Below are 27,457 nucleotides of genomic sequence, written 5' to 3'. Positions count from 1 at the left end.
AAATATCTGTTCCTCATCAACTTTTTGCCTTTGGGTTTATTTTATTCTATTTCTAGCCTGTCATGTTGAAAGATTAGTTTATTTCGACTTTCATTTTTTTTTAAAGTACTTAAGATTACACATTTTTCTTAATACAGTAGGTCTTCAGGTTACATCGGAGATCAGTTCCTACGGCGTGACATAATGTGATTTTCGCCATAAGTTGGAACCCACCTACACAAGCACCTACGTCACTCACATGGAGCACTTACACAGCAGTAATAAAGTGAACAGTAAAAAAAGTTTTAAAAAAAGATAACAATTCCTGACCTTTACTTGTGGTAAATAAATAATAAGAAACATAAAGCACATGTGTACATACGTCAAAATGATGGAACTTTTTTTTTTTAATAAATGGAGATGGCGACGTAACCACGAAATGACATATGTCGAGTCCGATGTAGCTCGAGGGCTGCCTGTATATGTTTTTGACATATCAACTGGGAGTACTTACAGTAGGGTTGGGAATGAAAGGAAATAGTAGGTGTGGATATTGTTTATGCTACTAGGAAACTGGCAATAAGAGCCTGAACAGAGTATTTTTTTTAAATATATTTTATTGATTTTTAATAGAGAGGAAGGAAGGGGGATAGAGAGTTAGAAACATCGATGAGAGAGAAACATCAATCAGCTGCCTCCTGCACATCCCCTACTGGGGATGTGCCCGCAACCAAGGTACATGCCCTTGACCGGAATCGAACCTGGGACCTTTCAGTCCACAGGCCGATGCTCTATCCACTGAGCCAAACCGGTTACAGCTGAACAGAGTATTTTAATGTTGCCCAAACCATCCATGTCTTAACAAATGTTTTTAGTCTTGATTTAAAGAACAAAAGATATTCATGATGATTGTGATTGTCACACCCATGAGTAGTGATACATTTTGAAAATTATGAAATTAAAAAGTTGCTGTTTCTTTAGCGCTACTGGTATTTTGGGAGTTATTTAATATACAACTCTCTCATATCATTTTTACTTTACCATTTCAGGAGCAGTGGCGGTGGCATGGAAGAATCCGATTTCAAGTTGGTTTACTGCTATGCTCCACTGTTTTGGTGGAGGAATTTTATCCTGTTTACTGCTTGCAGAGCCTCCATTGAGGTTTCTTACAAACACCACTAATATATTACTGGCATCTTCAATCTGGTAAGTTGCCTTTTGGTGAACTATTAGTTATTTTAAACCTTGTTTTGTAAATTATTCGTAAATGGAATTTTTTTTTCTTTAAAAATATTTTATGTTATTGAAAAGTTAATGCATATGCAAAGGAAGGAGCTCAAATAATCCCAAAGGTTTTATGTGCAAAGTGTGTTTCTTTCTTACCCTTCTTCTCTCTTATTCTCTTCCGGAGGCAGTATTGTTACCATTGTCTTAATGTATCTTTAGTGGAAGCGTTTCAAATATGAAAGACCATCAAATATTTGGCCCCAAATAGTTTATCTTATGAACGTAACCCATACACATAGACATACCACAGGAGAAAATCAAGAATGCGACCAATTATACCAAAGTCATACTCTGTTGGATTTTTGGGAGCCTTATCTGATTTAACATTGATTTGTTTTGAATTTAGTTTTGAAGTGAAGAAAAATATTAGTAGAAATTGTTTTGGATTCTTACAAATCAGATTCAGTGCCTTTGTGCAGCACGTGCTGTTTTCTCTCTTGCTAACATTACCCAGAAGCTTCATATTTTCTTTTTTTCAGACAGAATGAAATAGCACCTCCTCTTTCATGACTATCGCATCATCCTTTATTTTTCTTCTTAGACTGATTACTACCCGACATATTATCTGTTCATTTCTTTTTATGTTGGTTTGTCTTACTTCACTAGAATAATAGCCTACCAGAGCAGGGACTTTATTTTATTAACTAGAGGCCTGATGCACAAAATTTGCAAGAGTAGGCCTTCCTTCCCCCCGCCCCCCGCTGCCAGCACCGGCTTCCCTCTGGTACCCGGGACCCGGGCTTCCCTTGCAGAGGGAGGCCCCACCCACCCACCACAGCCCGCCGGCCGGTGGCCTGGGCCTCCCTCTGTGACATGATCATGGGGCGATGGCTGGGCCCCCGACCAATCGCATCGCACCCACTTTGGCTGGCCTGGCACCAGTGTGTGTCATAGTGTTGTCCCAGATGGTCATCAGATGGTTGTTCCACTGCGACTGTTCGGTCTATTTGCATATTACACTTTTATTAAATAGGACTAGAGGCCCGGTGCACGAAATTCATGCACGGGAGGCGGGGGTCCCCTCAGCCCAGCCTGCACCCTCTCCAATCCGGGACTCCTCGGACATCCCTCTCACAATCTGGGACCACTGGCTCCTAACTGTTCACCTGCCTGCCTGCCTGATTGCCCCTAACTCCCCCCCTGCCGGCCTAGTCGCCCCCAACTGCTCCCCCCCACCCCCGCCAGCCAGGTCGCCCCTGACTGCCCACCCTGCTGGCTTGGTCACCCTTTACTGCCCCTTCTGCCGGCCTGGTCACTCCCAACTGCCCCCCCACCAACCTAGTTGCCCCTAACTGCCCCCCCCCGCCAGCTTGATCACCCCTTACTGCCCCCCCTGCCAGCCTGTTCTCCCCCAACTGCCCCCCCTCCCCCACTGGCCTGGTCGCCCCTAGCTGCCCCCCATGCCGACCTGGTCGCCCCTCACTGCCCCCCTCTGCCAGCCTGGTCGCCCCTCACTGGCCCCCCCCTCGTGGGCCTGGTCGTCCCACGCAGCCTGCTGCTTGGTCGTTTGGTCACCCCTCACTGACCCCCCTGTGGGCCTGGTTGCCCCACGCAGCCTGCTGCTCAGTTGTTTGGTCGCCCCTCACTGACTCCTCTGCTGGCCTGGTTGCCCCACGCAGCCTGCTGCTTGGTCATTTGGTCACCCCTCACTGACCCCCCTGTGGGCCTGGTTGCCCCACGCAGCCTGCTGCTCAGTTGTTTGGTCGCCCCTCACTGACTCCTCTGCTGGCCTGGTTGCCCCACGCAGCCTGCTGTTTGGTCGTTTGGTCGTCCCTCACTGATCCCCCTGCTGGCCTGGTCGCCCCACGCAGCCTGTTGGGTTGTCCATTTGGTTGTGATGGTTGCTTAGGCTTTTATATATATAGATAGTGTAGCAGGTCCAGTTGTAGGTTCAGTAACTACATTGCTAAAGGAATGGATTTTTGTATGTTGTTAGTTAAGGGATTTCTGTATTTGAGTAGCAAGGAATTTTAGATCTTGGCTAGTTGATTGCTTAAATAAACTTGTTTTTCTAAAAATAATATTCTTTCTTGGCTTAAACTAAAAGGTACGTTACACATAGAAAATAAGAAATGCATTTTAAAAATATATGTTTTATATTGATTTCAGAAAGGAAGGGAGAGGGAGAGAGAGAAAGAAACATCAATGGTGAGAGAGAATCATTGATTGGCTGCCTCCTGCACATCCCACACTGGGGATCAAGCCCACAACCCCGGGCATGTGCCCTGACTGGTAATTGAACCAGCAACCATACTATAGTTTTTCATACTATATACTCTTCTTAATCCTTATTTAGTCTTAGTTTCATAGCTAACTGTGTATTTAATGCTTATCACCAATCCTTACTAGGTGTACTGGTTAATAATGGTGGATTTTGTAATCAAAGAAAACATGCTAATTTCAAGAGAAACATCAAAAGTGCTTTACTCAAAGTAATGTCCATCGCTAGCTACACATTTCCCCCATCCTTCAGGTAATTTGTGGATACTGTCCCAATAGAACTTTTCTTGTTTTGAGGCAAACCATTCAGAGACCCAATTTTCCACTTCTTTGTACATTTTTGAAGTGCCGCTCAGAAAGTGAGTGTGCCATCCATCGGATCAAGTGGTAATCTGAAGGAACAAGGTCTGGTGAATACGGTGGGTGGGTTAATACTTCCCAGGCAAGATCTTTCAACATGTATTTAACTGGTTTTGAAGTGTGTGATGGTGCGTCATCATGAAGCAAAATTACTTTGCTGTGTGTTCTGGCACATTCTGGTCGTTTCATGATCAAAGCGTGTTTCAAATTGATTATTTGTTGTTGGTAGTGATCAGTATTAATGGTTTCACCTGGTTTTAGAAGCTCATAATACACCACACCTTCTTGATCCCACCAAATGCAGAGCATAGTCTTCTTTCTGAAGCGATTTGGCCTTGCAGTCGATGTTGATGGTTGACCTGGATCAACCCATGATTTTGTGCATTTGGGATTCTCAAAATAAATCCACTTTTTATCGTCAGTCACAATGTGATGCAAAAAAGACTTTCTTTTGTTCCTTTGAAGCAACATTTTACTGATGACTTTTTGGTTTTCCATTTGTCTTTCATTCAGTTGATGTGGCACCCATTTTCCTTCCTTTAAAATCTTTCCCATTGCTTGTAAATGAATGGAAATTGTTTGCTGAGCAATGCTTAATCTTTCTGCAAGTTGTTTTTGAGTTTGACACGCATCTTCATCCAATAATGCTTGTAATTGTTGGTCTTCAAACTTTTTCGGTTGACCTGGACGTTCTTTGCCTTTGACATCAAAATCATCACTTTTAAAGCCTTTAAACCAGCGTTCACAAGTGTCTTGAGGTGGAGCATGTTCACCATAACCTTCCTGAAGTATCCAGCCGCACTTTTCTTCAAAATAAAGTGATGAATTAAAACTTCCTGCAAATGCCCTTTTTTTGGCACGAAATTCGCCATTTTTAAGCATAAAAATACCTATGATGTTAACACCTTCAGCAAATTTGACATATGAAGTTTTGAAGCTTGCTGTCAATACAACAAAATAGCATACATATCAAGTTGCATATATATCAACATATGTGTAACTCCATCTATTGAAAAAAATCTGCATTATTAACTGGTACACCTAGTATGTCTTTGTCTCTCTAGTAACTTTGGTTGTCTAAAGGTTATTCTCTAGTTAATTCGTCAAGAACAGTAGTCCCTGAATTCTCACCTATTCATAAGTTAGTGTCTTTTGTACTTGAAAGTGAATTTTACTGGATAAAAGTAATTGGACCACACTTTCTACCTTTGAATACTTTAAATGTTACTCTGTTTTCTTGAAAAATCTGATGATCATTTAATTTTCTTTCCCTCATAAGTCACATGCTTTTTTTTCTAGATGCCCAAAAGATCCCCCCTCAGTAAAGTCTAATAATATTTTAATTAAATTTATTAGGGTGACATCAGTTAATAAAATTATATATCATATTCACCACCCCAAGTCATTTCCTTCCATTACCATTTATTCCCCCTTTACCCTCATCTTCTTCTGCCCCCTTGCCCTCTGGTAATCATCATATTGTTGTCTGTCTATGAGGTTTTTTTGTGTTTTTTTTCTTAATCCCTTCACTTTTTTCACCCAATCCCCCTTTCTTCTCCCCTCTGACAGCTACAAGTCTGTTCTCTATATCTATGAGTCTGTTTCTATTTTGCTTTTTATTTTGTTCATTAGATCCACATGTAAATAAAATCATATGGTATTTGTCTTTCTCTGACTGGCTTATTTCCTTTAGCATAATATACTCCAGGTCATCTATGCTGTTGCAAAAGGTAAGATTTCCTCTTTTTTAATGGGTGAGTAGTATTCCAATGTGTAAATGTACCACAGCTTTTTTACCCACTCACTTATTGATGGGTACTTGGGCTGTTTCCAGATCTTGACTATTGTAAATAATGCTGCAGTGAACATAGGGGTGCATATATTCAAAGCCTAAAAATTTAAACAAAATACATCTTAGCATTGTTTATTCTGGCTTAGTATTCTTAGGTATGTGATATGTCTTTTTAGTAGCTACACATTTGTTTTTTAGTTGAGAAAGTTATTTTAGTATTTGTGCTCTTCCCTTTTCTTCAGGAACCCCTATTATTGGTATATTGTCTCTCCTTTGCTTTTCTTTAGTGAACCTTTTTTCTTAAAATTTAAAATGTTGCCCCAGCTGGTTTGGCTCAGTGGATAGAGTGTCGGCCTGTGGACTGACGGGTCCAGGTTCAATTCCAGCCAAGGGCACATGCCCGGGTTGCAGACTCGATCCCCAGTAGGAGGCGTGCAGGAGGCAGCCGATCAATGATTCTCTCTCATCATTGATGTTTCTATCTCTCTCTCCCTCTCCCTTCCTCTCTGAACTCAATAAAAACATATTTTGAAAAAAAATTTTTTTTAAAAATGTTTCCCTTTTTGTATGTTGTGTTTTGAAGACACTGTTATATTTTTCTTTTTCTTTTTCTTCCAGTTTAGTCTTCATTTGTGAAATGATTTTGTTTCTTACTTGATGAGTATTTTATCTTCAGTTCTCAGTTTTTCTAATTGTGATGTATGTTGTTTTTCTATGTATTGTTACCACTTTCATAATGTCTTTAGCTTGTTTTAAAATAGTAGGTTGCAGTTTTGATATGTTTTATGGACATATTTTCCTGAGTGATTTCTGTAGGGATTTATTGTCTGTAGGGATTTATTTTGCTTTTTTTTCGTATAGTACAATTGTATGGGATTTTACCTTGATCCTTTTCTGTTGGTCACTTCTATGGGTAATTAGGTTTATTTAACTTTTAGCATGAGGTGGAATTCAGGAAGGTTTTTCTGACTTCGTAGAGCTCTGCCTCTGTTGCTTTTATCCAGTGTTCTAAAGAGGTAGGCCTGAATTCTGAGATTTCCTAGGTCTTTTCTCCTTCCCCATTTGGTCTGGGTCTCCTCTTTCTTCTGTTGTTCTACTCTACTCAGTTTTGATTTTACACCAGTAGTTTCTTCTCAGTGTGGGACTTGTTCTAGAATATAGTCTGGGTGGATCAGTTTTGAAAGTTCATGGTGACTAAATTGATTAAACCTCTTTTCAGACCTTCTTATCATGGACCTTTTGTCTCACGCAGTATTAGAGGTGCCAGAATCCCTCCTCATTTCAGCTACTGTCAATGTTTTCCTCATTGGCCTGATATGCTTTGCAGTGACTACATATTAGGTATTTTGGAGTTGTTAGGTTCATTAGGTTCATTAGTTGCCACCTTATTGTTTTGTTTTTCCTGTCAAGCAGTGCAGGTCTTGTGGGTGTTGGTGAATTGTCTCTGCATTTTGGGATTTGAAGGGGTACCTTGTCTCATAGTTTGTTTTAGGTGTTGTGGATGGGATTTTGGCTTTGTTGTCTAGATACCTTGTCTGTTTTCATGTGGAGAGTTGAAGAGATCAAAATCTATGCTGCTACCGCTGCTACCATCTTCCCAGAACCTTGCCATTAGTTTTGATGTCCCCTGTAAGTGCACTCTATGATGTTCGCACAACAGAATTGCCTAACGACACATTTCTCAGAACATATTCCCACTGTTAAGTGACACATGACTGTATATAGTTCTCTGGGATTGTTTTCTTCACTGAACATTATGCTACTAAGATTAATCTGTATTTTGAATGTAGCTATAGTACATTCCCTCTCACTGCTACATAATTTATTATATTAATATCTATATTTTATTTATTCTTCTGCTGGTGAGCATTTTAGCAATTCTAGTTTTGTTGGTCATTACAAAACAACAATAGCAACCATTGATGTATATTTACTATGTCACAGACAGTTTTTTATGTGTTTTACATATATTATCTCTCGTAAACCTCATAAGAACCCTGTAAGATAGGTACTATTTTATTCTCATTTAAGGCTAAGGAGAGGCAAAAAGGGTTAAATAACTTGCCCAAGGAGGCAGGATTCAAAATGTAGGGTATCTAGTCCTTTCGTCTGTGCTTATGTAGTAGATTGTTTTGGATTCTGGAAATACAAGTATTATCTCTGTTCTCACAGACCCTTAATTATAAAACATGATACATGCATAAAGATACATTATATTTCACTATTTTGTAAGGTTTTCATGTTGAGAACATATAATCTTTGTTCATTTGATTTTAATTTGAGAGAGAGAGTGATGTTTGGAATGTACTTGAAACTCTAGCATAAGGGATTCTGTGAATGCACTTATTGGAAAGGTCATCTTTTTTTAGTGAAATAGCTCATGGTGCTCACATCTGGAGCTTAGCACCATCTACTGGCAAAGGGAAACAACTGTTGGGAGGACAGTATACACTTTCATAGGATTTTTCCTTTTGAAACTGTTTCTGGGGGGAATAAACATGTTGTAATTTTTCTGTGTATTGATTTTTGTATCCCTGTGTGTTTCCTTTAAACTTCAAATATCTATTATATATTGCATATTTGCATAACTGCATTTTTATGAGGAAAAATACAAGAAAATATATAGTTTTATAGGTCTGTCATTCTGCAATAGTCTTTTTCAAATCATATAAGCCTATTATTTTTTTAGAGTAATAAGAGCAGAAACAAAGGTGTCCAATTGTGCTAATATGAACTGTATTTAGTTTATAGCTCTGTTTTGGCTTGGTTAAGTAATACTATATATTTTTTTAAATATATTTTATTGATTTTTTTACAGAGAGGAAGGGAGAGGGATAGAGAGTTAGAAACATCGATGAGAGAGAAACATCGATCAGCTGCCTCCTGCACACTCCCTACTGGGGATGTGCCCGCAACCAAGGTACATGCCCTTGACCGGAATTGAACCTGGGACCCTTGAGTCCGCAGGCTGACGCTCTATCCACTGAGCCAAACCGGTTAGGGCTAAGTAATACTATCTTTATAGAGGAATGGAATTAATAGTAGAATGAAAAAAGAGTTCTTAGTGTCTAACCATGGGAAGCTTCTCTCTGCTCAGCTGTTGGTATTAACCTAATTTCTATTTTAATCTTTACTTAAATTGGTTTAGCTTTCATTTGTCAGTGGCTTAGCATTCTGTTTGTATCCTGTTTTAGATTAACTTCTATTGCTTAGCACTATTCTTGGTCATTTTTTCCTCATCATTAATTGAAATGATTTAAAAGTGGATGAGAAAAAAAGGATGAGAAATCAGTTGCCCTTTTTTTCCATTTCTTATTCAATATGTTCCATTTCTTCTTTTCTGATATGTTTTCTATAGGCACTTTACAAGTTAAAAGTTTTTTAGATGTGACAATTTTAGTTAAAGGTGAAATGATCATTTTTACAGAAGGAGGGACATAATGATTGCTTAATGAGTATTGGTTGAATGTTTCGTTAAAGAAATTTTAAAAAGCTAACTTGTGTTTTAGAGCAGGAATGGTTGTTTAATGAATCATTAGTCTGATATGTTTACTTCTAAGTGTACTGAGCACAATAAACAATTGTTCTTTTGCCCTGTGACTACTTAACACTTGAAATAAGAACTATTTTTTGTTTTAAATGTTAGCTTATTATAGGTATACTTTAGAGATACATGATTAAATGGAATAAAGACTTATTTGTTAAAAATAGCAATAATTACAAATTTTGGATTGTATGTCATAATGTTACATAGTTGAATATAAAAAGTCCAAGATTGCTCTTGTAATAAGGTTTCTAATTTGTTGAATATAGTCTCAGTGTAGAGAATGAAAGTGGGGTCATTTGTATTTTTGTTTTTGTTGTTTGTTTGAATGTTTTACTTTAGAAACCAAATCCCCCTTTCTTAATCTGGTCTACAGTGGATACCAAAATATTTTAATTTTATTTAAAAGTACATTTTAAAATTGCTTATTTAAGTATAACTCATCCCCCCCCCCAATATCTAACTTCTTAGAAATGTGTTCTATATTTAAAGAGAGAAGTGTATAGAGACTTTCAAAATATTATATGAACATGTAAAATTTTTAAAACATACCAGTTATTTTCAAAAAGATTTTTACTATCTCAGGTAGTTATTCCTTTCTCTCAAACTTTTTAATTATCAACTTACTCTTTGATTTATTTTGTATTTTGCCTGAAGATTAACTGCTAATAAGTGATTTAATTCAGGACTACTTTTCATTGTGCTGAATTTTAGGTGAGGGGATAACAAGATGAATTATTCCTGCCATCTAAAGTCTGTTATAACGAGAATTGCAGCCTTATACAGGGTATAGTAAAAGGAGGTTTACAGCTGTGAGTACACAAAACGCAGAGTTTATTCTTGTATTATTATTTAATAGCTAGAGGCCCAGTGCATGGATTTGTGCACTGGTGGGGTCCCTCGGCCTGGCCTGCGCCCTCTCGCAATTTGGGACCCCTAGGGGGATGCCAGATAGCCGGTTTCGGCCTGATCCAGACAGGAGGGAGCCCAGTCCTGTGCGTTGAGCGTCTGCCCCTGGTGGTCAGAGTGCGTCATAGGAACCGGTCGACCGGTCGTTCAGTCGCTTAGGCTTTATCTATATAGATTATTGTATTATTTTCTATACGAACAACTGTAAACCTACATTTGCCCCACCCTGTGTATTATAAAGGAAAATGTATTAAGAGGGATCTATGTTTAGGTATAGGAACCAATTGTTTTAGTTGTTCAGAGCCATTAGAATTTAGTCTGAACTAAGAATAAAACAAAACTCCCAGAGTCAGTGTATATGGTACTACTAGTATTTGAGTGGGACCTTGAAGAATTAGAAGAAATTGATAGGTGGAGATAAAGAAGAAAGAATGCCTCAGGCTGAACAAACCATAGCATCTTGTATAGGGTCTCTGAAGCAGTATTTTGGCAAATGGATTTCATATTCCATGCATAGTTTTAGGAATTCTTACTTTATGAATCATGAATTGCAATAATATTATCAACTTCTTTTTTAAGAAATATAATACTTCTTTCATACAGTGTATTCCATACCACTCTGTTAGAAAGAAGATACGTTCTGCTTTAAGCACAGAATTGTCAGCTAGAGAGTATTTTTAGGAATGGGGGGAGAAATGTAGAGTTTTCCAATTTAACACTACTGCTAAACTGTTTGAACAGATAGATGCTTAGAACAAATGAAGCTTCAAAAAATAATTCACCTGAGGAGGAGTGAATTATCTTAAACTAGTATCACAATTTAATTGGTTAAAACTTAATCTTACTCAACTGAATTGAACAAGCTTCATATTCTTTCAGCTCTATGAAAACATGTTTTTCCTTAATACACATCTGTCTCCTTGAGAGCTATGACCTTTCTTTGTATAGGATGCAGTTTATGTACTGTACAAAGGGGCACAGGTGAAGATGTTAGGGCGTTGAAATGCAGTCCTTGCCCAGCTTTTCTAAGAAAAAGGCACTCTACCTAGAGGAGTCCTTACCCTAAAGTGATTATAAATTTACTTTATTTTTTTAGTGGATTTAGTACTTAGCTTCTAGAAGAGTACAGGTACAAATTAGGAACTCAGTAAATACTTTTTCCATATATAGAGTATTCAGAAGTTTAAACAAGATGAAATTTCCCTCAGACCATGGCTTTTTGGCAGATTATTATATATATTTCATGGGATTTAAAAAAAATTTATTCTACTCAATCTGTAGTCTTCTTGAAGTAAAATTCCATGTTTATATGGAATTTATATTTATGTTTGTTGTGTTTTGCCAAATTGTTATTGCTGACAAGCTGTATTGTTATTTCTGTTCTGATTCCATTTATAAAAATATTTAAATTTTAATTTCAGGTATATTGTTTTTTTTTGCCCATGTGACCTAGTTTCCCAGGGCTATTCTTTCCTACCTGTTCAACTCTTGGCTGCAGGAATGAAGGAAGTGACCAGAACTTGGAAAATAGTAGGTGGAGTCACACATGCTAATAGCCATTACAAAAATGGCTGGATAGTCATGATAGCTATTGGATGGGCCCGAGGTAATATTAACAGTATATGTTCATAAATGTTATTGGTGTACTACAACTACTGAACAGTTCTCTAGTTATATTAATGGGGACCATATACTAGTACTTTAATAATGTCTTTTTGGAGGATGGAAGACTCGTTCCTGTTGGCTACTAAAGTTAATTCAAAACTAGCACTTTTCACTAGTATAGCCATCAGCCATTATTTTGAGCCCAACTGTCTTACAATATAAAATTTTTATGATTGGTTTCATTAGCAGCCCCAGAACTTGAGGGATTCATAATTAATTAAGGTGTAGTGCCATCATACATAAACCAAGTTTACATAAGAAATGATGTGCTGCATGTAAAAAAAAATTGTGTGTTTTTTAAAATTCTGAATAACTGGAAATGGGAAATATGATTGATTATGGGTTCATGTTTACTTTGCATTATTTACCTTTATTGTTGAGTTTTTTTGTATGTAGGAATTGAACAAATTTCTCCAATCTCCTATTATAGTGTATTTCACCTAAAACTAATATCAGGGAAGGAAATAGTAAAACAGAGGATTTTATTTTTCAGGTCTGAAACAAACCTCTAGCCACATCTCTGTGCATAAGGACCCAATTTTAATTTAATTATTGGACAGTAGACAGTTGCCATATGCTGAAAGGGAAGAAGAATTGCAATAGTGTCAGTACCATTAATGTACAAGGCAACTTTTTTCTTCCTCAAAATTATATTTTGGGGATCCTCTCGGGATTTTAAGTCAGGAAGTAAAATTATGGCTTTGTTTTAAATATTCCTTTAGAAAATTTGGCTAAATATTCTTGTTTTATTTTCTTATTTTTAGGTGCAGGTGGTAGCATTATCACAAATTTTGAGCTATTGGTAAAAGGAGATTGGAAACCACAAGCGGATGAATGGATGAAGATGTCCTAGTGAGTTGGTATAAACTATACTGAGAATCTGGCTTTTTAACCTTAGATCCCACCAAATTTATTTTTAAAAACATTTTATGGATTCTAGATATGGATGAAATATAGGTGAAAAAAATAAATAGTGATGATAATGGGAAGAAAACCAGGAAACTTTATTCTTTCAAAAAGACTGCTCTCTCAAATGTAGTTTTAAAAGTATATATTGATTCATTTATTTGTGGGTTCCTTTCTTTAGGAAATAAAATAAAACAAAATTTCTAGATTGTTAGAATTGTGAGAGGAGTATGAATTTATGGAGAGAGAATTACATAGGCACAGACTTCTCTAAATGGAAATGAATCAGTTGCAGGCTCTTGGTATTTTCATTAATGAAATCACCCAGATTTCAAATTTACATAGTTCTGTTAGTAAAATGTCAAATTTAAGAGAACAAATCAAAGCGTTGTCATAAAGCCCTGGTAGTTGCTTTAAAAATGAAAGTTGAGTTTAATTGTACATAACAATAAGAAAAAGATTAGAGGAAATAACCTACTCTATACTTGGACGCATACTACCTTTTGTGTCCACTTAAGAAAATCTAATTGTTAGATATTCTTTAATGACACTGACCCCGTATTAAATAAGTCAAAAATGTATCCCTGATGTACCTGAAAATGAAACAGAAGTACAGTTTCCGTTCCCACAATTCAGGAAGGAAAAGGTTTAGGGAATAGTGGCCATAATAAGCAAGGCAAGGCAAGACTTCGTGTGAAAATAAGCTCATTAGAATGGATTAAAAATGAAAGTGGAGAAGCAGTATGGGTGGTGAGGTATGTTTGAGAACCAACAAATTCCAGGATATTTAACTTGGAAAGTACTCCTTAAAGCTTGAATTGAGGCAGTTCAGAAATAGAACAAAGAAGGTTTTGGATGATGATAAGTTATAAATAAGGCATTAGTGTAATTAAGGGGAAATTTTTCTCATTTTGAGTGCATGCCTTGAAATACTTTTATAAGCCATTTTTTGGGGCTTTAAAACCAAAATCAAATTATGTTTCTCCTCTGTTCAAAACCTTGCAGTGACTCCCTGAAATGGCCTATAAGGCCCTCTAAGATCTGTCTGTCCCCCACACCCAATTTGCTTTGACTTCATCTCTTATTCTTCTCTCCCTTGTTCACTACACTCTGTTCTTGAAAAAGCCTGGTGTGGTCTGGTTTACACTAGCTTTTCTCTTTGCCTAGAATTTTTTTCTCAGGTTGCTATCTCCCTATCTACTTTGTTCAAAGTATTTTCTCAAAGCTCACCTCAGTGAGGACTACCCTGCTTAAAATGGGAGCATATTCCTCTATTATTCTTTTTTTTCCACACAGCATTTATCATATTCTACCACTTACTTATTGTGTTTATTCTTCTCTCCCCTTGACTTCACTTCCCCACCCCACTTCCTTCAAAGAATACAAGATGCCAAGGACAGGGATTTTTTTTTTCTTTTGTATCCCAAGCATCTACCATATAGTAGACAATAAATATTAGATGAATGAAATGATTGACAATTTGTCAGGTAATTATGATATTTTTGTCCATTATGATATTTTGTGATTGTGTGCATATACTTAAGTTTTCATATATATATTACCAAATACTTTTGCATAGCAGAGAAAATCTATTTGGTCTTAGAGAATACATACATTGTCATAAACAGAACGTTGGTAGAAATATGAATGTTAGAGGTGCTGGTGAGGGCTCTGAAGGAAATGGGGAACATGATCTTAGAAACTGGAGAAATGATACAGTTACCATATATAGTGGCAGAAAGCTTAGCTGAATTGTGGAAAGCATAACATGTAAGCAATGAACTTGGTTAGTTAGCTGAGGACATGTAGAAGCAAATTGTTGAAGTTCTGGACTAGGTTTTCCTTGCTGCTTATAATGAAGTGTGAGAGGAAAGATTTGACTTGAGGGAATAACTGCTAAATAAAGAAACCAAGACTTGATGATTTAGGAAATTCTCAGCCAATCCAGACTGGAAAAGATGATAAAATTAGTAGACTTGTTCTTAGGAAAGCCTGCTGAGGAGAGAAAGTCAAGGGTGTTGCTGGACAATTTTTGCTAGTGTTAAAAGAGATTAGGCATGGGACACATGGATCCATTGAGCTATCACAAGAGAAACCAGGGCCAGAGATGGGATTTGTGAAGGACCATTTTGACTAATGGCATGGATTCCTGTGTCAGACACAGGAGACCCATAAGGTCTTTGAAAATGTTATTTCAGCAGAAACATTGCCAGCTTGGACTGAAAGGGACAGAGATAAGATGAAATAAAAGAAGGCTGTCAGACTCCTAAAATTCTACAGGCAGAAAACAAACTGATAAAACTGCTCAGCTTCAAACATGTGCTACCCTTCAAGGAAAAGGATGAATTATTTTAAGGTGAGAGCTGTGAGCCTAGAGGTCTGAGGCCAGGCACACAGGCTGGAGTCACAGGTGTAAAGGCCAGAGTCCTGAGTGCAGAGGTTGGAACTGCAGACTCAGAGGACGCATCTTCAAGCCACATAGAGGATTGTTCTCAGGCCTCAAAACCTAATGTAATTTGCCCTCTGGATTTTGAACTTGTGTAGGACCAGTGACCACTTTATTCTTCTGTTTTTTGTTCCCTTTTGGAATGAGAATGCCTGTAACTGTTATTCTATGCCTATTCCACCACTGTATTTTGGAAGCAGATAGCTTATTTACTAGTTTCACAGGAAACTACTATAAGAATTTCATAAATGTTTCCTGACTTTCCTAACCACCCTCATTGACTTTTTCCTAAATCCCAGCCCTTTTCCAATTTCCTGCTCCAATTTATTGTCTACAATAATTTTTCCTCAGATTCATTGCTTCTGGATATACGCTCTTAAGAGAACTCAATCCAGAATGGAATTTGTGTGCACTAGAGGATGCCCGTGATGAGGCACTGTGGTACAGACACCAAATTATTAGAAACAAAGAGTAGCAAAATGACATGAAGACAAACCTACTTTCATTTGTTTTTTATCTCAACTTGTTAAAATGTCAATTTGTTGTACATTTTATAATAACAGTTGTACATGTATATAATTTACAAATTAATTGATAAATATATTTAGGGAGTGTCTTAAATACTTTCTTTACCAATAGGGCTGGGTACACATTTAAAAGTTTAGAGATTACTTTTCCAAAACAGGAATGCTGCCGGATCATTGTTAAGCAAAGTCCAAACCCCTGTTGCCCAAACCGAACTCTGCTTTGAACTCAATTCTTAGCTTGTAATAATGAAATTAATAACTAATTTTTCATAAAATGGCTGATAGGGGCTTTTAAATTCTAAGTTTATTATTTATATTTTTCTAGTTGTCACCATAAAGGGCTAGATAATGATCTGTTACTGAGATATGCTTTAAATATGTGGCAAACATACATTAAAGTAGTGCTTCTTATTTGTAGCTTAACATCTTACAGACTTGAACTAGTCAGCATTAATTTATTAAGATATTAGCTAATGCAAATATTCTGTGCTAGAGTTAGCTAAGTAATGTGCTGGAGCAAGCTCATACTGTTTTATGAGAGCCAATTGTGTATATCTCTTCTCTTTACACAGCAGCCTGAAGTTGGTTGTGATGGGAATATTTACACACTGGAAATGAGAAATTGGGGCTTTCTTTTCCTAACCCCATTCCATCCAAGCAGCCTGTTTAGCATTGTAAGGTTTTTTCAGGACTAATCTACTTGTCCCAAATTATGCTGACAAACATGGGATTTCCAGATCCTTCGTGAGAAAGTGTTATGTGGTCAAATATGTTCCAGAAATATTGCATAAAGAATTGTACTCTATCAGAGAGTGACAATATATATGAACATTCTAAAATCTCTGATACTTTATGCTGTGAAGAAAGGTATTTAATTTTATATAACTTAACATTTCACAGAGCTCATTTTGTGTTATATCTATTAGTAACTCGTTAAATTAGTATTTTGTAGGGTACTCTTTGAGAAATATTTAGTTAATCTATATTTAGTTAATGACTTACTGACTTAAAGTGTGTTTTATTTTCAGCCCTGCCAAGGTAACCCTGCTGGGGTCAATTATCTTCACATTCCAGCACACTGAGCACCTGCAAATATCAAGGCATGATCTTATGTTCCTCTACACTATGTTTCTTGTGGTCACAAAGGTAAGAGTTCAAAGTATCAATAAATCACTGTTACAGATTCTGTGTAATCAGAATTCTGCATATGAGGCAAGTAACAGGAATATTTATTTTTTATTGTTATTACAGTCTAAAATGATGAACTTTGGGGAATTTATTCAGCAAATCCATGACTTTCTGAAACTTATCTCTCCTGATTTCTCATTTGATTTATGCTGAGGCTACCAGGAAAGACTTGCAGATAGCCTCAGAGTATATTGGAGGCCAGAGAGTAGTGAAAATAGCCAAGCCTGATCAGAGACTGCAGAGACAGTGTCATCTCATTTGGAAAATGAGGTACTTGGGTAGATGTTCTCTGAGGTTCTTTTGAACTTTAAAATTTAGAAATTTTATATTAGGACATTTGTGGTCAATCTCTTTTATTGTTATTGTCTGGTTCAAAGCTTTATTCATACTTGAAGATAGGAGATAGTATGATATAGGATCACAGTTTTTTGAGACAGATTGTCTTAAGTTCACACCTAACTTTACTCTCTAATCCCTGAATAGGCAAGTCACTTAATGTCTCTAATCCTGATTTCCTCATTTTCATTGTATCATTGTTGAGAGGATTGGAGGTGACGTATGCCATTCTATTACTGCGTCTGACATATCCTATGAATTCTATTTGTAGCTATATTGTGAGGCTAATTCTGATTATTGGTATTCTTACCATTATTAGATACTAGAGGCCTGGTGCACGAAATTCATGCACTAGGGGAGGGGGGTGTTCAGGGGTCCCCTCAGCCTGGCCTGCACCCTCTCGCAGTCTGGGAGCCCTCGGGGGATATCCAACTGCTGCAGAAGCAGGGGAGGCTCCTACCACTGCCACTGTGCTTGCCAGCCATGACCCCGGCTTCTGGCTGAGTGACACTCCCCCTGTGGGAGCACACTGACCACTAGGGGGCAGGTCCTGCGTTGAGCATCTGCCTCCTGGTGGTCAGTGTGTGTCACAGCGACTGCTCGTTCCGCTGTTCGGTCGATTTGCATATTAGCCTTTTATTATATAGGATTGTTTCCTATTCAAAGCTAGGCAATTGATTTTAAAATAACTTTACTATCTAGGCCTAGAAAAATTTTACAGCTGTTTCTCAGCCTAGATATTTTTGGCTAAAACTTATGTACAGGATTCTTAAAAGGAAGTAGTATATGTTACATACATTTATGTCTTAGAAAGAACCAAGCCACTATATGGATCATTTATTCCTGCTTCAGTGGTCTCTGCAATGGAGGTTATCTGTGGTGGTAATTCAAGTAATGCATTACTTGATATCTGAAGCAACATCTCTTTACATGTGCCTTCCTCTTCCAGTCCTCAAATTTGGGGCTGTATGTATTGCTTTGTAACAGCTCTACTGAGATATATTTTACATACCATACAATTAATCCATTTAAAGTATACAATTCAGTGGTTTTTAGTATAGTCACAGAGTTGTACAGCCATCACCACAATCGTTATTAGAACATTTTCATCACCCCCAAAAGAAACCTCATACTCATTAGCAGTCACTTCACATTTTCCTTTAATCCCCCAGCTGTAGGCAACTACTAATCTACTTTCTGTTTATAAATTTACCTATTCGGATATTTTATGTAAATAGGATACTATAATATGTGGTCTTGTGACTGATTTTTTCCCCTTAACATTAGGATTTTGAGGTTCATCAGTATTGTATGTATCAGTACGTTATTCCTTTTTATTGCCAAATGATATTCCAGTCTGTGGATATACAGTAAAATCTCGATATAATGGACTGATTCAGGTAAGGGGTTGTCCTTTAAAGCTGAAAAAGTCCGTTATATAATAACAAATGCATATGTTAAAAAATTGAAAAATTAGTTTACCTGTTTTTACTTATGTAGACATGTTTGGGTAATTAAAATTAAGTATGTATAAAAAGTTTCATTTCACAGAAAAGTTTTCTGTTTGTATTACAATAATTTTAAATTTATACCGAATAGGTCTGGTAAATGCATGTATTCACAAATCACTGTGAGTAACACAGCTGGGGCTTGGCTTATCGTACATGGGGACAGTAGCCTGCAGGCACGAGTTAAAGCTGCTGCAGAAAGTCATGCCACGCAACAACAGAACCGATTATAGTATGCGTGATGTGGTGTGATCATATGCTAATCATTTATCAAACATTGTTTACCAGAGGTGACTCTTGGATTTAAGTATGTAGACTATGGTTGTAGATATGTAATATTTATGTCGGTGAAATTACTACAGTGTTTTTTCAAACATATGGCCTATACGCTAAAATTTGTTAAAAATAACAGTGAATCACCTGGCCAGTGTTGCTCAGTGGTTGAGTGTCAATCTATGAACCAGGAGGTCACGGTTCGATTCCTGGTCAGGGGATATGCCTGTGTTGCAGGCTCAATCCCCAGGGTGGGGCATACAGGAGGCAGCCAATCAATGATTCTCTCTCATTATTGATGCTTCTATTTCTCCCTCTCCCTTCCTCTCTGAAACCAATAAAAATATATTTTAAAAAATAACCGTGGCCGAAACCGGTTTGGCTCAGTGGATAGAGCGTCGGCCTGCGGACTGAAAGGTCCTAGGTTCGATTCCGGTCAAGGGCATGTACCTGGGTTGCGGGCACATCCCCAGTGGGAGATGTGCAGGAGGCAGCTGATCGATGTTTCTAACTCTCTATCTCTCTCCCTTCCTCTCTGTGAAAAATCAATAAAATATATTTAAAAAAAAAAAATAACCGTGAATTAATAACAAAAATATAACCTATTAATTTAATTATAAGCAAATCTTGGTTAAAAGCGTTTTCACCTATGACATTTGGACCAGAAATTTTGTCTGTTAAATCTGAAGTCCGTTAAATTGAGATCTGCAAAATCAAGGGTTTATTATACTACATTTTATTTATCTATCATTTGATAGCTATTTGGGTTCTTTTGCTTTTTGGCCAATATGAAAATGAGCTATGAACATTTACGTTCAAGTTTTTATGTGGACATGTGTTATATTTCTCTTGGGTATATCATATAGGAATGGAATTACTAGATCATATAGTAATTGTACGTTTAATCTTTTGAGGAACTTTGAGGAATTAACCGAAGTGGCTTTATCATTTTACATTTCTATCAGCAATATATGAGAGTTCTAATTCACCACATCTTTGCCAGTGCTTGTCTTTTTCATTAAAGCCATCTTAGTGGGTATGTGGCAGCTCATTGATTTACATTTTTTTATATATATATTTTATTGATTTTTTACAGAGAGGAAGGGAGAGAGATAGAGAGTTAGAAACATCGATGAGAGAGAAACATCGATCAGCCGCCTCCTGCACACCCCCTACTGGGGATGTGCCCGCAACCCAGGTACATGCCCTTGACCGGAATCGAACCTGGGACCTTTCAGTCCGCAGGCCGACGCTCTATCCACTGAGCCAAACCGGTTTCGGCTGATTTACATTTTGATTTACATTTTCCTGATGACTAATAATGTTGAGCATCTTTTCATGTGCATACTGACCATTTATCTATCATCTTTGGGGCAGTGTCTGTTCAAATCTTTTGCCCACTTAAAAAAATTGGATTATCTTATTATTGAGTTGTAATAGTTTTCTATATATTCAGGATACCAGACCTTTGTGAGATACATATATATATATAGCCATTATTTTTCTCCCAGTTTGTGGGTTTCTTTTTTTATTTCCTTAGAATTGTCATTAGAAGAGCTGAAGTTTTTTTTTTTTAAATATATTTTATTGATTTTTTACAGAGAGGAAGGGAGAGAGATAGAGAGTTAGAAACATCGATGAGAGAGAAACATCCATCAGCTGCCTCCTGCACATCTCCCACTGGGGATGTGCCCGCAACCCAGGTACATGCCCTTGACCGGAATCGAACCTGGGACCTTTCAGTCCGCAGGCCGACGCTCTATCCACTGAGCCAAACCGGTTTCGGCTGAAGTTTTTAATTTTGATGAAGTTCAGTTTATCATTTTCCTTTTATGGTTCTGCTTTCTTGTGTCCTAGCTAAAATATTCTACCATATCTCAAGGTTGTAAAGATTTTTCACCTGCATTTTTTTCTTACAGTTTTATTGTTTTTGTTTTTACATTTAGGTTTATGATCCATTTCTTTAAAAATATTTTTACTAACTTTATTGGGTGACATTTATTAATAGGATCATAGAGGGTTTCAAGTATACATTTCTATGATACATGATCTGTATATTGCATTGTGTGCCATCTCAAATTAAGTTTTATAATTGGCAGGAGGTAAGGGTCAGGTTATTTTTTTCATATGAATATAAAGTTGTTTTTAGCACTATCGGTTGAAAAGACTATCTCTCATTGAATTATCTTGGCACCTTTGTTGAAAGTCAATTGTTCTTACAATTGGTATGGGTCTCTTTCTGGACTCTGTGCTGTTCCATTGCTTTATATGTCTATCCTTAGCCAATACCAAACTTTCTTACCAACTATAACTATATTAAGTCTTGACCTTAAGTGATATAAGTACTCCCAACTTTGTTTTTTTTCAGGGTTTCTTTATATATTCTAAGTCTTTCACATTTCCATATATAAGTATTATAAGGCTGTCACTTGAAGTCAGATGTTATTCAATTTAGGTAATAGGCTTTTTCTTTTAATAGTTTGCTAAATAAGAAGATTGTTTTATATTTTATTTGTAAAAGAGTAAGGGGTCATTCCATTTTTCACTATTATATTTGTATCACCTTGCTGAATCAAGGCCTAATAAGAGTCTAAATTCACAGAAGCCCGTCCTTGAACCTCCTGAGTCTGTTTCAGCAATAACTCCTGATGTTGGCAATACTTCTTGGCTGAGTGATGACTCTACTGGGAGTAGAGCTTCTATTAAAACACTCGATTTGAAAAATACTTGCTATAGTTCACGTTCTCAGGAAATACTTTAGATCCTGGCCCTCTTCTCTTGTGTATATTGTTTAAAAAAAAATAAAAATGCTGTTTTTCTGACAGTAGGCCAATGTTTTTATCTGAATTCTTTTATATTTTTTTGTTAATCCTTACCTGAGGATATTTTTACATTGATTTTTAGAGAGAGAGGAAGGGAGCAGGATAGACAGAGAAAAACATCGATGTGAGACTTAATTAATTAGTTGCCTCCCACACACTCCTCGACCACGGCCAAGGATTAAGCCTACAACCAAGGTCTGTACCCTTAACCAGAATTGAACCCAGGACTCTTCAGTCCACAGCCAATACTGTATCCACTGAGCCAAACTGGCTAGAGCTGAATTCTTTATCTTTTATTTGCAGTCCATGAAGTCAATAATTTTGCTAGCTCTTACTGTAAGTATTTAATCCAAAGAATAGTTTAATATAAGGAAATTTTTCTTAGATATTACCCAATAAACTTGGAGGTGAGCATTATATTTGGATTTTTTTTCACTGTATTCTCCCCATGTGAGCACATTCATATTCATGTCTTTACCTTCTACTTGTATGGTAATAACTTCCAAATCTATATCTTGTACTTAAATGTTTCTGGACAAACCTCTGTTACTGCACTTCTCTTTACTGTTCTATAATTACTGATTTACTTGCTTGTCTCTGACTAGTCTGTAAGGTCCTTGAAGGCAGGGACTACATTCAACATTTTTCTAGCAGCCATGTGTAAGGCACAAACAGATTATTTGAATCCTCTTGATGGCTACGTTTAGTCCTTGTTAGTGCTGTTCTGTTCAGGTTTGCCTTCTGGAATGTGACCCTTTTGGGGTCTCAATGTAAACCTGAAGTGCATCTCCAGGCAGTTTCACCTTGCCCACCCTGGACCTTCAACCTGCCTGCTGAAGTCTCTGCTCCGCTCTTTAGCATTCCAGCTGTTGCTGTTTGCTAGGCAAAGGACCTAAATAGATATTTTTCTTTACAAAGAAGACATACACATGGCCGACAGGTACATGAAAAGATGCTCAACATCATACCAGGGAAATGCAAATCAAAATCACAACGAGATCTCACCCCACACCTGTTAGAATGGCTATTATAAAAAAGACAAGAAATAACAAGTCTTGGTGAGGATATGGAGAAAAGGGAATCTTGTTCACTGTTGGTGGGAATGTAAATTGGTTACTATGCATAACAGTGTGGAAGTTCCTCAGAAAATTAAAAATAAAACTTTTATATGATTTAACATTTTACTTCTGGTATTTATCAGAAGAAAACGAAAATGCTAAGTCAAAAATGCCAGGAGGTCAGGATGGTTTGATTCCCGGTTAGGGCACATGCCCAGGTTTCAGGCTGGATCCCAGTAGAGGGTGTGTAAGAGATAGCTGATCAATGATTTTCTCTCATCATTGATGTTTCTGTTTCTCTTTCCCTCTCCCTTCTTCTCTGAAATCAATAAAAATATATTTTAACAGCAACAACAAAAAAGTATATGCCAACCCCATGTTCATTGCAGCATTGTTTACAATAGCCAAAATATGACAACAACCTAAGTGGCCATCAAAAGATGAATGAAGGCTATATGATGAATATGTATACAATGAAATATTCAACCATAAAAAGGAATGAAATCTTGCCATTTATGACAACATGCATGGACCTTGAGGGCATTATGCTAGGTGAAATAAGACAGAGAAAGATAAATACAGTTTAATCTCATTTACATATAGAATCTAAAAACTAAGAAAACACACCAAATTCATAGATAGAGAGAAGAGAGATTAGTGGTTGCCAGAGGCAGGGTGTGGTGGTGGGCCAAATAGTTGAAGGGGGTCAAAAGGTACAAACTTCGAGCTATAAATTAAGTAAGTTATGGGGCATGGTGACTATAGTTAATAAAACTATATTGCATATCTGAAAGTTGCTAAGAGAGTAGATCTTAAAAATTTTCATCACAAGAAATAATGTTTTTGTAACTATGATGATGGATGTTAACTCGACTAATTGTTATTTCCAGTATGTACATAAATGGAATCATATGTTGTATACCTGAAACTAGCATCTTATATGTTGATTACATCTCAATAAAAAAAGAACACATTTTGAATTTTTTCTCTATTTTTTTTATTACTTATCCCTTTTAGTTTGAGAATAAACATTTATATTTAAATTCAAAATTGAACTTTTTTTCCAGATAATCATGATGACTACAGAGACTCCTATTGTGCCTTTTGCTCCTTTTGAGGCTACAGTAAGTCGAATATTGTTTGGCTGGCAGCAGCAGTTCTTACCATGTGAAAAGAAAAGTGAAATAAGCACATCGACCACAAAGTCTACAGCTGTTATTTCAGATAAAGTTAAAAAGAAGGGCACTAAGAAGACTGAGTAAATTTACTTGATGAGTTTTAGAAGGCAAAAAAATTTCTTATCTATCAGATTGTGATAAATATTTCTATTGTAAATGATGTGAAATAAAGATTATACATAAGGAATGGAGGTGACAAAAAGAAAGAACTTCTTTCTATTTCAGGGAGACTATCTCTTTCTGGATTGTAATTCTCCAGTGTTATGAGTGTATCATGTGAAATTGTTCTTCTAAATTATATAAAAATATTGTGGTTATTTTATAGTTTTATATTGATAAAAGCAGGCTAGATTTTTCAGTGTTAGAGAAAGTGAACCTGTTATCATTGCAAAATTACAAAAATTAAATCCTTTTTGTTTTCTTTAGATATTTTAAAATCTATTTGAGCTTTAGTTTAGCAAAATTAAACTTCTATTTCACATTATCATTATAATTTCTAGATACGGAAAACAATTCCTGTTTAATTTTGAACACTGGGAAAAGTAAACTTCACCTAAATCACTTTATATTGCAAAGAAAGTAAATTACTAGTTTATATCTCAGATACAAACATTGTATATTTCGCCCACCTTATGTGGAAAGATCTGAAATTTTATTAGTTTTTTTCTAGTAGTTTTTTTTCAGTGAGAACAGAGTATTAGCATGAGTTTCGAAGTTTATTTCATGCCCTTGTTTATACTGTTGCTTTCTTCTCAAAAGAAAATCAGGGGTATGATTTTTAATAAATTACTAATCCTATGTTTTGCTTTGTAAGTTTCAGTTGAGAAGCTAATATTTTTTTTCTCTCCTTAAAACTCATTTGTTTTTTACTATAGGAGAAATTATTCTCAGCATTTCACATATTCTATCTGATTGAATACACTGATGGTAGTATCATCTTAATGATTCAACAAAAAGTATTATTTTAATTTAAAAATTTTCCTTTTATGTCTCTTTTGTAATGGGAACTTTTTAGTTTTCTAGTTGAAATGTCTCTGACTAGTTTGTATGTGTTTATGTTGTATTTTAATATGTATGCACATATGTTATTTTATTTTAAATTAAAAATAATTACCCTTATGCGAAAATGCTCAGCTCTTATGAGAATTGTCCTTGTGCCTTTGGCAGTAACCAGCTAACCAAGAAACAGAAACTAAAATCTCATATGGTAGTCCACTTGAGTGAAAACTGATGACATTATGTCTGGTTCCTTCTAGATTTTCTTGCTTTATTTTATAGTTTAAAAGTCCAGTTATGACTTTAAAATTCTGTGACTGACATTTCTTCTATCCAGACTATGAACCTGCCTATCTGCAAAGAATTAGTATGTATCCAACATTTTTGGATGGCTAATCACATTCAAATTAAAAGTTTTAAAACATTTTAAACAAATACAAACACCAGCAGGGACTATGCTTTTACTTGCTAAAAAAAGTTTCTGGGGTGTGGGGTAGGACCTTTGATAGCTTTTGTATACTAAGAAGTTTATTTTTAATATTGTGACAAAAGGCATTAAAAATATGAGTTCTTTGTTACATTGATACTCTTGTACTTTTCAAAATTAACATGTTACTAATTGTTGACTTAGTTTTAAAGTTTGGGTTTGTAGTTGAAATGACAGGAATCTTGTTATACACTGTGTTAAAGACAAAGCTATTAAAATAAGTTATTTAGCACCAATAAAGTTTACATTATTTTTATGATTTAAAATATGTAGTTTTTTTGAGTTACCCATTCAGAACTCATCAGGTGTTTTGACTGATAGAGTGTGAACTAAATAATTACTGTCCAAATGGGACTTTGGTACAAACTTTAAAAATCTATGCAAGCTTCCTAAAACCTTCAGTTCAAGGATCTTAGGAGAAAGCTATATTGGAGAACATAGCTTAAGCTGAAACTCCCATCCTGAATCTACCTTGCTGCCCAGAGACTTGACGAGATTTGCAAAGCAGATTGTTAGACTCCTTACCCAACACGTAGCATAAATGAGACCTTTTGACCGGCTTAACAGCCTATTATTGGTAGCCCTGAGAAAGTCAAGACCTGGTAGGTCTCCTTACCTAAAAGGAGATAAAAAGCTGACAAGAACATTGGCTGGCTTAACTCCGTGATTTCACATTTTAATAAAATGTGGCCAAATTAATACCAAATTCTGACTTTTTAGATTAGTCATTCTTCCTTGCTGAGGGTAAAGGCTGCAGGAGCCAAATATGTGGAATGGGTGTATTTTTTGTTTGAATGTATTTTTTGTTTACTCCTTTAAGGCCCAACACCATTTCATTAAAATCTACCTCAAATCACAAATTGATTACAATTGAGTTTTACACTTGTGAAAGACTCCAAGAGAGTAGTGGGGGAAGGTTGTCAAACATTTTAATTTTGTCCATTTTCAGTGGGTAATTGTGATTTTTATGGTTTTTGACTTGCATTTTCCTGATGATTAATGATGTAGAGTACTTTTTTTGTGTGTGCACAATGGCCATTTGTTTATCGCCCTCTGTAAAGTGTCTCTTCGGATCTTTTGCCCATGTTTTATTGGAGTTGTCTTTTTATTATTAAGTTGTAGGAGTTCTTTATTTATCTTGGATATTGATCCTTTGTAAAACAGGTATTTTGCACTTATTTTCTTTCTGGTCTGTGGCTTACCTATTCATTTTTATAATGATGCCTTTTAATGAGCATGGATTTTTAATTTTGAAGCAATCTAATTTCCCAGTATTTTACTCATAGTTATTATTTTCTGTCTAAAGAAACTTTTGCCTACCTCCAAGTCATGACATTGTTTGCCCATCTGCGGAATCTGAAACAAAGGAGAAACACTTAAAAGAGAACACTGTACTGTTATGTAAATTAATAATTTTGTCACTCAGCAAGTCACTTAGCTCTAATTTTTGACTCTGATTTTTGAAAATCATTGTACAGCTTATATATTGATAACTTTTTCTGAGCTTGTGATACAATTATCCATTAAAGGAATTTAGGACTTTTCTGTATGTGTCTATTTAGGGACTTTTTGTAGGCAGGTTTGATCTTGGTTTGCCACAATTCTGATATTTAAGTTAAGAGATGGTGAATAAGAATGTGGTAACAGAAATTTTTTTAAAAATGAAGTAAATTCTCTAAGCTCAGAGTAGGTACAGAACTGGTTGGAAAGGTAGTGGTCGAAATATATATCCCATTAGTGCATGTGTGTGGTGACAGAGTGTGGAGCAGAGGTCTGATAGGAAAATTAATAGACCTTAGATTAATTCACATGCAGGCTGTCTGGTAATTCATGACACTTAATAACGAGAATTAAGATTTCATTGGGATCAAGAAAAATGAAGCAATTTGTATGTTGGGATTATTATCAGCAAACAATGGTTTAGTGAAGGAGAGAGAAAAGAAGGGACTTCTGTCAGACAAATTTATTTTTACTTC

The 27,457-nt window shown here is 36.2% G+C and overlaps 1 protein-coding gene across 2 annotated transcripts in view; it reads left to right on the top strand.

Annotated features, from left to right (window-relative positions):
• Positions 1–27,457, top strand: part of TMEM38B (transmembrane protein 38B) — a 41,353-nt gene extending 13,896 nt beyond the window's left edge. Inside the window, exons 3-7 of one of the 2 annotated variants that reach the window (XM_036330121.1) lie at positions 1,029–1,185; positions 11,513–11,697; positions 12,521–12,608; positions 16,664–16,781; positions 23,888–27,457. In XM_036330121.1, the coding sequence (XP_036186014.1) occupies positions 1,079–1,185; positions 11,513–11,697; positions 12,521–12,608; positions 16,664–16,781; positions 23,888–24,082 (693 nt within the window). In that variant the 5' untranslated portion in view covers positions 1,029–1,078 and the 3' untranslated portion in view covers positions 24,083–27,457. The remainder of the gene's footprint in view (positions 1–1,028; positions 1,186–11,512; positions 11,698–12,520; positions 12,609–16,663; positions 16,782–23,887) is intronic. The other variant, XM_036330120.1, reaches the window with a different exon arrangement.

This window comes from Myotis myotis, unplaced genomic scaffold, assembly GCF_014108235.1.
Source record: "Myotis myotis isolate mMyoMyo1 unplaced genomic scaffold, mMyoMyo1.p scaffold_m19_p_12, whole genome shotgun sequence".
Taxonomy (NCBI): Eukaryota; Metazoa; Chordata; class Mammalia; order Chiroptera; family Vespertilionidae; genus Myotis; species Myotis myotis.
This window is presented reverse-complemented; position numbering and strand designations above follow the sequence as displayed.